This window comes from Rhinatrema bivittatum, chromosome 4 (assembly GCF_901001135.1).
Source record: "Rhinatrema bivittatum chromosome 4, aRhiBiv1.1, whole genome shotgun sequence".
NCBI classification, from domain to species: Eukaryota; Metazoa; Chordata; class Amphibia; order Gymnophiona; family Rhinatrematidae; genus Rhinatrema; species Rhinatrema bivittatum.
In genome coordinates, this window is record NC_042618.1 from 276,234,298 (window position 1) to 276,247,882 (window position 13,585).

At 40.3% G+C, this 13,585-nt stretch overlaps 1 protein-coding gene across 1 annotated transcript in view; it reads left to right on the plus strand.

The window, feature by feature from the left end:
* The window catches only part of SCUBE1 (signal peptide, CUB domain and EGF like domain containing 1), a 1,434,630-nt gene that overhangs the window by 663,428 nt on the left and 757,617 nt on the right, over positions 1-13,585 (plus strand). Inside the window, exon 9 of the mRNA XM_029600135.1 lies at positions 12,442-12,564. Within this exon, the coding sequence (XP_029455995.1) occupies positions 12,442-12,564 (123 nt within the window). The remainder of the gene's footprint in view (positions 1-12,441; positions 12,565-13,585) is intronic.

Below are 13,585 nucleotides of genomic sequence, written 5' to 3' on the forward strand. Positions count from 1 at the left end.
TGGTCTGGGATGAGATGTGAAGAGGGGAAAAACAGAATGGATCTGGAAGGGAAGAAAGGTGAAGAAAGGCTGGGCTGTGGAGAAAAGAGGCCTTGCTTGGTAAAGGTGATGATACAGGGTGGTGCAGAGGTAGAAATACACATACAAAGATAAGGTCCAGGGGAAGGGCCCAAAAGAAAGGCAGACAAAAATGAGTATAACACCTGAGCTGAGATCCTCTATAGGAATCTAGGGTCACACCACATACTGGGGTTTATGTAGTCTTCCAAATCCCATATTTTCATTAAACCAAAACATTCTCCAAGATTCCCTATGGAAGGAGATCTCTCTCCAAGGCCCTAGGTGGTGTTTTCAAAGTCCAAACATACTGGGGCAGATTTCAAAAAAATACGCAAGCGCGTACGTTTGTTCGCACACCAGACACAAACAAGAGTACGCCGGATTTTAATAGATACGCGCGTAGCCGCGCATATCTTTTAAAATCCGGGGTCAGCGCGCGCAAGGCTGCACAAAATCGGCAGCCTGCCTCTGTTCCCTCCAAGGTTGCTCAGAAATCAGAGCGGCCTCGGAGGGAACTTTCCTTCCACCCCCCCTGCGCCTTCCCCTCCCTTCCCCTACCTAACCCACCCCCGCAGCCCTATTTAAAACCCCCCTACCTTTGTTTAAAAATTTACGCCTGCCCCAGCCGCGTGATTTCCCGGCCCGGGAGCAGTGTCGGAGGCCTTGGCCATGCCCCCGAAACCCCCCCTGGCCGGAACCACGCCCGTGGCCCTGCCCCCGGATGATGCGCCTCCGTGACACGCCCCCGGCACGCCCCTCCAGGAAAGTCCCGGGACGTACGCGCGTCCCGGGGCGCACGCCGCTGAGCCTATTCAGCATAGGCTTGGCGCGCGCAGGGGCTTGGGGCAGGTTTTCGGGGGGTACGCACGTATCTTTCGTGCATACCCCTTTGAAAATCTGCCCCACTGTTTATTAAAAATCACACTGGAGGCCAGCATAAGTTTCCAGCATAACTTTACTGATAGTATTGCTTCCCAGGTAAATCTGTGACTCTGCATAGCAGGTAATATAATATCTTTCCATCCAGATCCCTTCCAGTTTCAGGAGCAGTTATAAAGCTAGAAGGCACTTCAATTCCCAATTTGTTATACCTTAGTTAAGATATCTTGGATAGACTTCTAACAAAAGAGGTTGTGATCAAACACAGTTCGTTTAATGCCTTTCCAATTTGTATCCAAATTTTATTTAAATCCAACAAACAATGCATTAATATTTAAAGAATGGAGAAACTGAGGATCCCATAACATGGATTGTTTCACATCAGCTGCATCAGGGAGGACTCACATCTACAAGATCAAATAAAATGAAATAAGACACCATGCAGTTTATATCTAAAACCAGCCAAGGCTCAAATCAATGATTTAGAGGGTTTACATTGTTTAGTTTTAGAAATCACAAAAAAACAAAAGAACTAAACATTTAACATCAAAAGTGACACCAAAAACAGGCCACATGTTTACAACCAGCCAATCAAAATATCAAGTGTTCAACTAACAAAATACTACAAATTATATTAAAAATATAAAAATGAAAAGTTTGTTTCTTAAAATTGGATATACTAAAAAACTATAGAAATATATTAATATTTTATAGATTGTACATGCCAGCCATTCACATGACCCAATCAACCAATCCCAAGGGGCATATACTCACGGGAAAAGTCCCAATGTCATAGATGTCAAAAGAACACAGACCATTCAGTCTCCTGATTTAAGCCAAGAGGGTGTAGAGACTGTAGGACATATATTCACCATTGTTCATGTTGAAGCAAATATTGGGAAAAATCTGACCTGTGAAACCAAAGATTTACATAGTTCAATAGTGAAAAACGTAAATCTGAAACAACATGGAATGCAGATGTCTAGTGGTTTACTAGGGAAGCCTCATTCAGGTTTGCTGGATACAACTACAATGTTAAAAATATGCATTTTTAGTATCTGGAGGAGTTTCCCTACATAGAACAGAGGGCACAGACAAATAATAATGTAAATTGATCCAGTAGAGATGCAATCAGATGAAAACCCTAAAGAGCATTTCCTGTGGGTAAGCAAAAATTTACCTGTTAATTTCCTTTCTATTTGTCCTGCTTATACCAGTCCAGCTATGATAAATGGGTTATTTCCCCCTATCAGCAGATGGAGGCAGACAACACTGTTGTTCTCTGTGACATCACAGCCACTACTTAGAAGGTGATGGTAGCAGCAGGAATTCAGTATCCTTCTGACAAAGCTTCGGACAGAACTCCAGTAATTAAACCCCAACTAAATGTTAACATGAAAATGGAGATGAAGTTTCTCTGCATCCTGGAACAAATGGAAACAAGGACCAGAAAAGGGTGAAATCTCTCAACCTTAAGACAATACACAAAGCTTCTGAAATAGTATGGTCTCACTTCCTGGGTGGGTCCTGGACTGGTGTAGCAGGACTATTGAAAAAGAAATTAACAGGTAAGGAAATTTCTCCTTCCATCTCATCCTGCTACACCAATCCAGCCATGAAAAGTGGGAAGTACCAAAACTTCATCTACCCTGGGGGAGAGGAAGCAAGGGCTGCTCAGAGAACCTCCCCACTCCATAAGACTTATCTTCCCATGCCAAGGTGTCCAACCAATAATGCTTCAGAAAGGTGTGCAGTGAAGACCAAGTGGCTGCCCTACAAATATCAGCCAGCACCAGTGCATGTACATCTGCCCTGGTGGAATATGTGTGCACTAGCACTAGAGGGTTCTTTTACTTCAGCACATAAGCCGACTTCACTGTCTCCTTTATTCAATGGGTCAGCATAGCCTTAGAGGCTGTCTTCCCCATACAAGAACCTCCAAAAAGGACAAACAACTTGCCCAACATGCAAAAGGCATCAGTAACCTCCAAGTAACGCAGGGGGTCTCCATGTTTCCAAAGCGGTGACACCCAGTCCAATGCCTCGCTGTCCAGCAGGGAGATTTATTTATGTATTTATTTTTAGTTTTTATATACCGATGTTCCTGTATAATATAGATATCACACCGGTTTACAAGGAAATCAAATGTGATGTGATGAATGTGGTTTTCAATACACTGGTGGGGAACCTCGCTGGTTTTAGGGCAAAGTGCATTAGACAGTGGTTCAAAACCCCCAACAAAGTTTGGGATCCCCCGCATACTGGGGTGGTACCAGTAGTCAAATCGGTATGATTGTCTCCATCAGACTTGGGGTGTAGGGCTTGGCTGGCTCGCCGAAGAGGTGAGGGTGTCAAGGCGGATGCTAACTAATCTATGGTGGCTGCCACCATCTCCAAGCACTGCTGCTGCTGCTGAATCTTATGTGCAAGCCTGGGGATGGCCTAGAGTTCAGAGAGGTCCGCTGGGTCCTTGGCCTCAGAAAACTGTTGTGATGTGGACCCCTGGGCCGAGACAAGTTTGGCATTACCTGCAAGGGAAACCCCAGCAGGTCCTCGTTGGCAGGTGGAGCTGGTCGGTGCGGAGACCCAACTGGCCCTTCACCACTACCAGTACCATAACATAATGAAAGCAGATGCATTGATTAGGTAGGACAACTATAATCCATTCACTCTGTGTGTTTACCATCAATATTTTCCCCCCAACCCCATCCTTCTTCTTAACTATTATCCCCACCAATCCGCTAACCCCCCCCCAGTTCCACCCCCCCCCCCTCCACCTCCCAAGTCCCCTTGACTCACCCCCCAACCACGTTCCTTCTCCCCTCATTCCCTTGGTCCCATATAGGGAAACCTGAGATCACATATAGATGTGTCCCTAACTTCACCCCACCATACATCAGATCACCATTCAGCTATTGTCACCCCTATGTTCACAATAGGGTGAATGTTGAAAAAAAATCAATCGAGTGGGGTGCTCAGTATTACTATCAAAGAGGTACGATTCCTGCAATCATAATCTGCTCCCCAATTAGGCTGCTCTAAAAACAAGGCCCGGAAGAGCTTTAAAAGGCTCTCTGTTATTCCATTAGAAACAATTCTAGCTGGATAGTCTTGAGCATGTGTAAAGTCTCCTGTATTAGAGAGCAATGTAAATAATGTGTTTGTGAGAGGTGACAATCAATCAGCGCTGACATTCCAAAGTATGAGAGTTCCCCACAGCCCAACCAAATTTAATGAGAGATCTTATGAAATAAAGTGTGACCCATATAAAAATGTCAGTAAAATGGAATCTGGATGCGAAATCAGCTGAAGCTGTGAAGATTCTCGCTGTGATGTTTCACTCAAATCAAGAACACAGTTGTCCCTTTCCAACAAATCTGGGTGCATGTTATAGATGGGGAAGACATTCCTTACAGCCGGCCCAAGCTACAGATAATAAAACAAACCCTGGAACCATAACCCAATGTGATGGCAGTTTTGGGGAATTAAACAGCAGGCCAGAGAGATATCGTAACTGAAGCAAATTTTAAAGCAATGTACTGGACATGGTTCCTGAAGCTCTCTGGTCAGGAAAAAAAAAAAAATTCAAAAAGTCAGAAAGATATCTGGTATGCCTGGCCGGGTGCAATATACATTGTAATCCAAAGCAAGAAACTAGCAGAATTCTGGGTTCTCTCAAATAACTCCCACTGGGAACTCGCAATTTCAAACATCTGTAATCCCTTAGGGAGTTCCTCCATCCTCGCCCAATATCAGTATGAAGGCACCCAGATGCTAATACAGTCACTCCTTGACAGCCAATTGCAGACCTACTTCAGTAACAGTTAGTGTATAAAGAAAAAAAAATTAAAGTATTATGTGGGCAAAGAATCCAGGAAACTTTTTGCGGACTCCACTGTGTTAAAGATTTGAACAGCATCCTGAGACCAGATCCGTAGACGCGCCGGGAACATTAAAGCAAATTTGATTCCCCGCTTATGCAGCGTGGAGCAGAGAGGTGAAAATGCGCGCCTTGCCTCTGTTACAGCCGCTGAGAAGTATTGAAAAATCCTGATAGAATGTTCCTTATAGTGCAGGTCTCTTTTGGAGCGAGATGCCCTCCAAAGCTCTGCTTTATGTGCTGAATTTAAAATCTTAGCTATTACTAGCCTGGGCCTTCCCGCCACCGAGGTTCTCGCTCCCAGCCGGTGAGCGCGCTCCACAACCAGCTTCCCCTGCAAATGAGGCAGGGCAAGCACTTCTGGGAGCCAGGATTCTAATAAAGAACATAAAGACTGCTCTTCTATTGCCTCTGGAAAGCCCAAAAATCTTAAGTTGTCTCGACGGGCTCTGTTCTCCAGCTCTTCTACCTTGGCCTGCAGAGCCTGTATATTTTTATCTCCAGCCTCCATTTTGACACATTTTGACACGTGTATGCCCCACGGATTCCTCCAGCTCTGAGATCCTGGTTTCTGCCATCTCCAGCCTAGGAGGGAATCGCTGCTAGCGAGTCTCTCACCTCCCCCAGCTGCGTGGTAAGCAAAGTCAGCTTTTTGTCTAGGGCTTCTCGGATTGCCAATTTTATTTCATCGATAGTGAGTGATCTGGAAAGGAATACGACGAGTGAGGTTATCAAATTTGCAGATGATACAAAATTATTCAGAGTAGTTAAATCACAAGCAGACTGTCATACATTGCAGGAGGACCTTGCAAGACTTGAAGATTGGGCATCCAAATGGCAGATGAAATTTAATATGGACAAGTGCAAGGTGTTGCATATAGGGAAAAATAACCGTTGCTGTAGTTACACGATGTTAGGTTCCATATTAGGAGCTACCACCCAGGAAAAAGATCTAGGCATCATAGTGGATAATACTTTAATATCGTCAGCTCAGTGTGCTGCAGCAGTCAAAAAAGCAAATAGAATGTTAGGAATTATTAGGAAGGGAATGGTTAATAGAACGGAAAATGTCATAATGCCTCTATATCGCTCCATGTTGAGACCACACCTTGAATACTGTGTACAATTCTGGTCGCCGCATCTCAAAAAAGATATAGTTGTGATGGAGAAGGTACAGAGAAGGGCAACCAAAATGATAAAGGGGATGGAACAGCTTCCCTATGAGGAAAGGCTGAAGAGATTAGGGCTGTCAGCTTGGAGAAGAGATGGCTGAGGGGGGATATGATAGAGGTCTTTAAGATCATGAGAGGTCTTGAACGAGTAGATGTGACTCGGTTATTTTCACTTTCGAATAATAGAAGGACTAGGGGGCATTCCCATGAAGTTAGCAAGTAGCACATTTAAGACTAATCGGAGAAATTCTTTTTCACTCAACGCACAATAAAGCTCTGGAGTTTGTTGCCAGAGGATGTGGGTTAGTGCAGTTAGTGTAGCTGGGTTCAAAAAGGTTTGGATAAGTTCTTGGAGGAGAAGTCCATTAATGGCTGTTAATCAATTTTACTTAGGGAATAGCCACTGCTATTAATTGCATCAGTAGCATGGGATCTCTTAGTGTTTGGGTAATTGCCAGGTTCTTGTGGCCTGGTTTTGGCCTCTGTTGGAAACAGGATGCTGGGCTTGATGGACCCTTGGTCTGACCCAGCATGGCAATTTCTTATGTTCTTATATTCTTATGAGTGGCGAATGGGGGGAGACTCACAGTTCGCCGCGGCCGCCATCTTGTCCCCGGGTGCCTGTTCTTTTTCCTTTCCCCTTTTTGTGCTCCTTGCTGTCATCGAGGTGCGCGGTTTCCCCTGAATCAAAATCGCTGACATGCACTCTATCCCCGACTTGTTTTTAGTGCTAAAATAAGTCGTTTTTTGCAGCGGATTAATCGCGATTGGTGGGGTGAAGCCGGAGCCTGGGAAAAGCGCTGCCTTCCGGCTACCACATCACGTGATCTCCTTCAGCCAGTTAGCTTTTTAATATCAACCTCATAGAATTTTGGAATAAATCCTACATGGGTTAAAATATTAATGACAAGTTTTCCTTTTATCTATACAGATAGTATTCATACATTTACTTGTGCTGGCTTAATAAGAAAGGTCCAAGTTCCCCTCATCCAGACAGGTAACTTTCCTTCCCAATCAGTCTTCAGACAAAGTTCCTTTAAATTTGAAATCATTTATTGTACAAGCAGTTTTAGTAAAAACACAAGAATAGATGCCTGAAACTTTTCCAAGGTTTATTGAAACAGAGACGTATATTAAAAAACTTGCCCGACTCCGGCCGAGTTTCGCGGCTCACAAAGCCGCTGCCTCAGGGGCTACAAGCAAACCAAACAAAAATCAATATCAATAACAACAAATCAAAAATTAATAATTAGCAACATCATTAAGATCTCATAAATATTAAAAAGTCTTTAATAAAAATTAAAATCCTTTTTAAATTTTCACTAAGATCTAAGATATTGATCAAAACTAAAAAATTATTTTAAAAACTTTAAAATAATGACAAAATTAATATAGTACCAAACCTACCAAAAAATGAACTTCTTACATATGATACCTCATGCTTACTTAAAAAGTGGTATCAAACAATTAATATCATCCTTTCAAATATGAAGAGAAATTGCTTTACCTTCAATACTTCACAGCTGCAAATAACACTCAGTGGTACAATTCCTTCCCAACATACAATCATTGATTGTCAGCAATACATAAGACAACTGAAAAAGTACATAAGAGAGCTTGAAAAGATTTTTACATTCACATCTGGTGTAATTCTGTTAAAAATCAACAAGTGGCAATAAAACGATTTAAAATAACAATTTGCTCATAGGCTAATGGCTAATTTGTAATATAGATATCACTATTCTTTAAGAAATTTAAAACAAAACAATATTTAATAAAACCACAAAAAAATGGCATTGAATCACTGTTAGCTGAAAAACGCAATCGTCCCTAAAAAACGCAATCATTTTAAAAAAACATAAATTTTGCCCACAAAACTTATTTTGATCACAAAAACGCCCACAAAATATATATAATGTATGTGAATGGTCTGTGCATTTCACTTTCAAATAAATTCAATATAAAATTGGCGCTATTCAGTTTCTAAAGTACACCGGTGACAGCGTCAAATCCTCCATTTTAAAGGGGCAATTTTGGCATGTCCAAAGAAATCCTTGTTATATGTAGTATCGTCAAACATTTTTAGTTTTGGCGCCAAAATTGCTCCTTTAAAATGGAGGATTTGACGCGCTGAATAACATAGAAGCAGAGACTACATGCTGCACATCAGTGCGAGAGGTAAGCTATTTAGTAATCTGATTAATGTTTTGTGAAGGTTTTCTTTCCCATAATTTATTTGGTCATTCATCGATGCATCAGAGTAAAAAGGCATACTTAATTTCCCAGTAAAGCTTTTTTGGCTGTCATTTTTTATTTTTGGTGCCAAAATTGCCCCTTTAAAATGGAGATTTGATGCGCTGAGTAACAAGTAGAGACTACAAGTTGTACATCAGTGTGAGAGGCAAATTGTTCAGCAATCCGATTGATCTTTTTTGTTTTCAGATTATATCTTTTCTTGCAACTTTTTTGCGATTCATCGATATAATTAAAGGGTACACAGAATTTACTCCCGTTAGGATTTTTCAGCTATCACCGGTGTACTTTAGAAACTGAATAGCGCCAATCTTATATTGAATTTATTTGAAAGTGAAATACACAGACCATTCACATACATTATATATATTTTGTGGGCGTTTTTGTGATCAAGGGTATGTTGGGCAAAATTTATGTTTTTTTAAAATGATTGCGTTTTTTAGGGACGATTGCGTTTTTCAGCAAACAGTGATTCAATGCCATTTTTTTGTGGTTTTATTAAATATTGTTTTGTTTTAAATTTCTTAAAGAATAGTGATATCTATATTACAAATTAGCCATTAGCCTAATAGCAAATTGTTATTTTAAATCATTTTATTGCCACTTGTTGATTTTTAACAGAATTACACCAGATGTGAATGTAAAAATCTTTTCAAGCTGTCTATGTACTTTTTCAAGTTGTCTTATGTATTGCTGACAATCAATGATTGTATGTTGGGAAGGAATTGTACCACTGAGTGTTATTTGCAGCTGTGAAGTATTGAAGGTAAAGCAATTTCTCTTCATATTTGAAAGGATGATATTAATTGTTTGATATCACTTTTTAAGTAAGCATGAGGTATCATATGTAAGAAGTTCATTTTTTGGTATGTTTGGTACTATATTAATTTTGTCATTATTTTAAAGTTTTTTAAAAAAATTTTTAGTTTTGATCAATATCTTAGATCTTAGTGAAAATTTAAAAAGGATTTTAATTTTTATTAAAGACTTTTTAATATTTATGAGATCTTAATGATGTTGCTAATTATTAATTTTTGATTTGTTGTTATTGATATTGATTTTTGTTTGGTTTGCTTGTAGCCCCTGAGGCAGCGGTTTTGTGAGCCGCGAAACTCGGTCGGAGTCGGGCAAGTTTTTTAATATACATCTCTGTTTCAATAAACCTTGGAAAAGTTTCAGGCATGTATTCTTGTGTTTTTCCTGACGGCTATCATAGATCGCCTACCTCTGTGTTTTCTTGGACCAAGTAGTTTTAGTTACTTACAATTTTTTGCTTCAAAACGAAAAACCCCAGGCGAGAATCTTTGTAGCTGGAAACAGGCAGGAGAGGGGAAGAACGGAGTTGCTTTTTCTAAACTTTCAAAAGGGAAACTTTCAAAAGGGAAACTTTGATAAAATGAGAAAAATTGTTAGAAAAAAACTGAAAGGAGCAGCTACAAAAGTAAAAAATGTCCAAGAGGCGTGGTCATTGTTAAAAAATACCATTCTAGAAGCACAGTCCAGATGTATTCCACACATTAAGAAAGATGGAAAGAAGGCAAAACTATTACCGGCATGGTTAAAAGGGGAGGTGAAAGAAGCTATTTTAGCCAAAAGATCTTCATTCAAAAATTGGAAGAAGGATCTAACAGAAGAAAATAGGCTAAAGCATAAATGTTGGCAAGTTAAATGTAAGACATTTATAAGACAGGCTAAGACAGAATTTGAAAAGAAGTTGGCTGTAGAGGCAAAAACTCACAGTAAAAACTTTTTAAAATATATCCAAAGCAGAAAGCCTGTGAGGGAGTCAGTTGGACCGTTAGATGAGCGAGGGGTTAAAGGGGCACTTAGAGAAGATAAGGCCATCGCTGAAAGATTAAATGATTTCTTTGCTTCGGTGTTTACTGAAGAGGATGTTGGGGAGGTACCCGTAATGGAGAAGGTTTTCATGGGTAATGATTCAGATGGACTGAATCAAATCACGGTGAACCTAGAAGATGTTGTAGGCCTGATTGACAAACTGAAGAGTAGTAAATCACCTGGACCAGATGGTATACACCCCAGAGTTCTGAAGGAACTAAAAAATGAAATTTCAGACCTATTAGTAAAAATTTGTAACATCATTAAAATCATCCATTGTACCTGAAGACTGGAGGATAGCAAATGTAACCCCAATATTTAAAAAGGGCTCCAGGGGTGATCCGGGAAACTACAGACCGGTTAGCCTGACTTCAGTGCCAGGAAAAATAGTGGAAAGTGTTCTAAACATCAAAATCACAGAACATATAGAAAGACATGGTTTAATGGAACAAAGTCAACATGGCTTTACCCAAGGCAAGTCTTGCCTCACAAATCTGCTTCACTTTTTTGAAGGAGTTAATAAAAATGTGGATAAAGGTGAACCGGTAGATATAGTATACTTGGATTTTCAGAAGGCGTTTGACAAAGTTCCCCATGAGAGGCTTCTAGGAAAAGTAAAAAGTCATGGGATAGGTGGCGCTGTCCTTTCGTGGATTGCAAACTGGCTAAAAGACAGGAAACAGAGAGTAGGATTAAATGGACAATTTTCTCAGTGGAAGGGAGTGGACAGTGGAGTGCCTCAGGGATCTGTATTGGGACCCTTACTTTTCAATATATTTATAAATGATCTGGAAAGAAATACGACGAGTGAGATAATCAAATTTGCAGATGACAGAAAATTGTTCAGAGTAGTTAAATCACAAGCAGATTGTGATAAATTGCAGGAAGACCTTGTGAGACTGGAAAATTGGGCATCCAAATGGCAGATAAAATTAAATGTGGATAAGTGCAAGGTGATGCATATAGGGAAAAATAACCCATGCTATAATTACACAATGTTGGGTTCCAGATTAGGTGCTGCAACCCAAGAAAGAGATCTAGGTGTTATAGTGGATAACACATTGAAATTGTCGGTTCAGTGTGCTGCGGCAGTCAAAAAAGCAAACAGAATATTGGGAATTATTAGAAAGGGAATGATGAATAAAACGGAAAATGTCATAATGCTTCTGTATCGCTCCATGGTGAGACCACACCTTGAATACTGTGTACAATTCTGGTCGCCGCATTTCAAAAAAAGATATAATTGCGATGGAGAAGGTACAGAGAAGGGCTACCAAAATGATAAGGGGAATGGAACAACTCCCCTATGAGGAAAGACTAAAGAGGTTAGGACTTTTCAGCTTTGAGAAGAGATGACTGAGGGGGGGATATGATAGAGATGTTTAAAATCATGAGAGGTCTAGAACGGGTAGATGTGAATCGGTTATTTACTCTTTCGGATAGTAGAAACACTAGGGGGCACTCCATGAAGTTAGCATGGGGCACATTTAAAACTAATTGGAGAAAGTTCTTTTTTACTCAACGCACAATTAAACTCTGGAATTTGTTGCCAGAGGATGTGGTTAGTGCAGTTAGTATAGCTGTGTTTAAAAAAGGATTGGATAAGTTCTTGGAGGAGAAGTCTATTACCTGCTATTAAGTTCACTTAGAGAATAGCCACTGCCATTAGCAATGGTAACATGGAATAGACTTAGTTTTTGGGTACTTGCCAGGTTCTTATGGCCTGGATTGGCCACTGTTGGAAACAGGATGCTGGGCTTGATGGACCCTTGGTCTGACCCAGTATGGCATTTTCTTATGTTCTTATGTTCTTGGGATGCAAGGTGAGAAGACAAGGGGTTCTGAAGCTGATTAATCTTTAGAATTAAAGCGGTAAGAAGAAATGTAAAAAAAAACCTAATTGTATCACAGAAGTTGCAGGCATCCCTAGCTTTGATGGTTGAGACTGACTAACAGTCTTGGAGAGTGATTACAGGAAACGTCCCCACAAGCTGGGGCTAGGGGGCGAGATCCAATGGTAGTGAGCCTAGGGTCCATGTGACACTGGGAGGGGGGGGGGAATGAAGGGCAGTCCCTTGAGCCAATAAGGTACTTAAGAAGACTCAAGCTAGATTGAAAGGGCATACAGACTCCTCCCAAGTGAGAGAAAGCAAAGGATGAAGGGAACTTCTCTTACGGGCAAGCGCCCTTAAAGGCAAGGCTCAGAGGTATTTATCGTGGGTTACAAAAAGGTGTTTCCATTAAGTACAGTATATACAGACACAAACATGTACCCACTGCTGGGGACAGAACAATACTAATGTTTTATTTATTTATGGAGAACTTAAATTGATCTATTTTTTTTCTTGTTACTTCCAGATATTGATGAGTGCTTGGTTAACAATGGTGGATGTGACCATTTCTGCAGAAACACAGTGGGAAGCTTTGAATGCAGCTGCCAGAAAGGATATAAGCTGCTCACAGATGAACGTACTTGCCAAGGTAAGATTACCCTCTTTTTCTTAAAAGACTAAATGTAAACTACTTACCTATATTCTTAATCTAACATTTAAAGCAATGGTAAAAAGAAAATGTTTCAGATATTCAGTAGGCAACTGATTTTTCTGCTCTCATTATAAGTCTAATTGAAAGCACAATTATACTGATGCTAATTATAGACATTCATGCATTTTATACTGAAACTTGTAAATACAAGTACAGCACAAACAGTTTATGATTGGACTCCAAGGAGGAAAAGTTAAAAAGTTCAGTTTGGTAGCAATTAAAGAGGCACATATTTTAATTAAAAATGTATAAAATTTAAGAAATAACTTATTTGGTAAATCTGAGAAAACAAAATAAAACAGGAAATAGAACTTAGGTACAGGCCAGTTCATAGTTTTCATAACACAGGGACTACTACTGTTTTTTTTTTATATTTAAACGATTTTTATTGGTCACCAGTAGAAAAACGTAATGCCACCTTGTACACAACTAGATTATAGTTAACATTCCAAGTAATCGTAACAGAAAAATCATGGTACAAACAGTTGCAAACACAGCAATTATACACCCACAGCCGGTACCAGTTTAGTGTCTAATTAGTGTAACACCCCACCCCTCCCCAGAACCAAACCTATGGAATATTGCGTGTAAAGGGTTATGCAGAAGGTACAGTAACAACAGACCTAAAGACAGGGAAAAAAGAGAAATCTGACACATTTTAAACGTTATAGGTAATTTAAACCAAAGGGAGGGAATCCCCTCTTGAGGTCATCCATGAGCCATCCGGAATATCAGCACAGTGAATTGTCATGAAAGGAAAACATCAAATGACATTAATATAAAAGCAGCCATCGAAACTGTACCATGCACAAAGGAAGGTGAGCCCCACTAGTTTGTCCAGCAACCCTATATGGCTCACATCTATGGGGTATCCTGAGCCACCAACCAGCTGCAGTATGGTTCCCAGGTTCACTGAAATGCCAGCATGCGATCCTGATGTAACGCTGTAAGCTTGTTC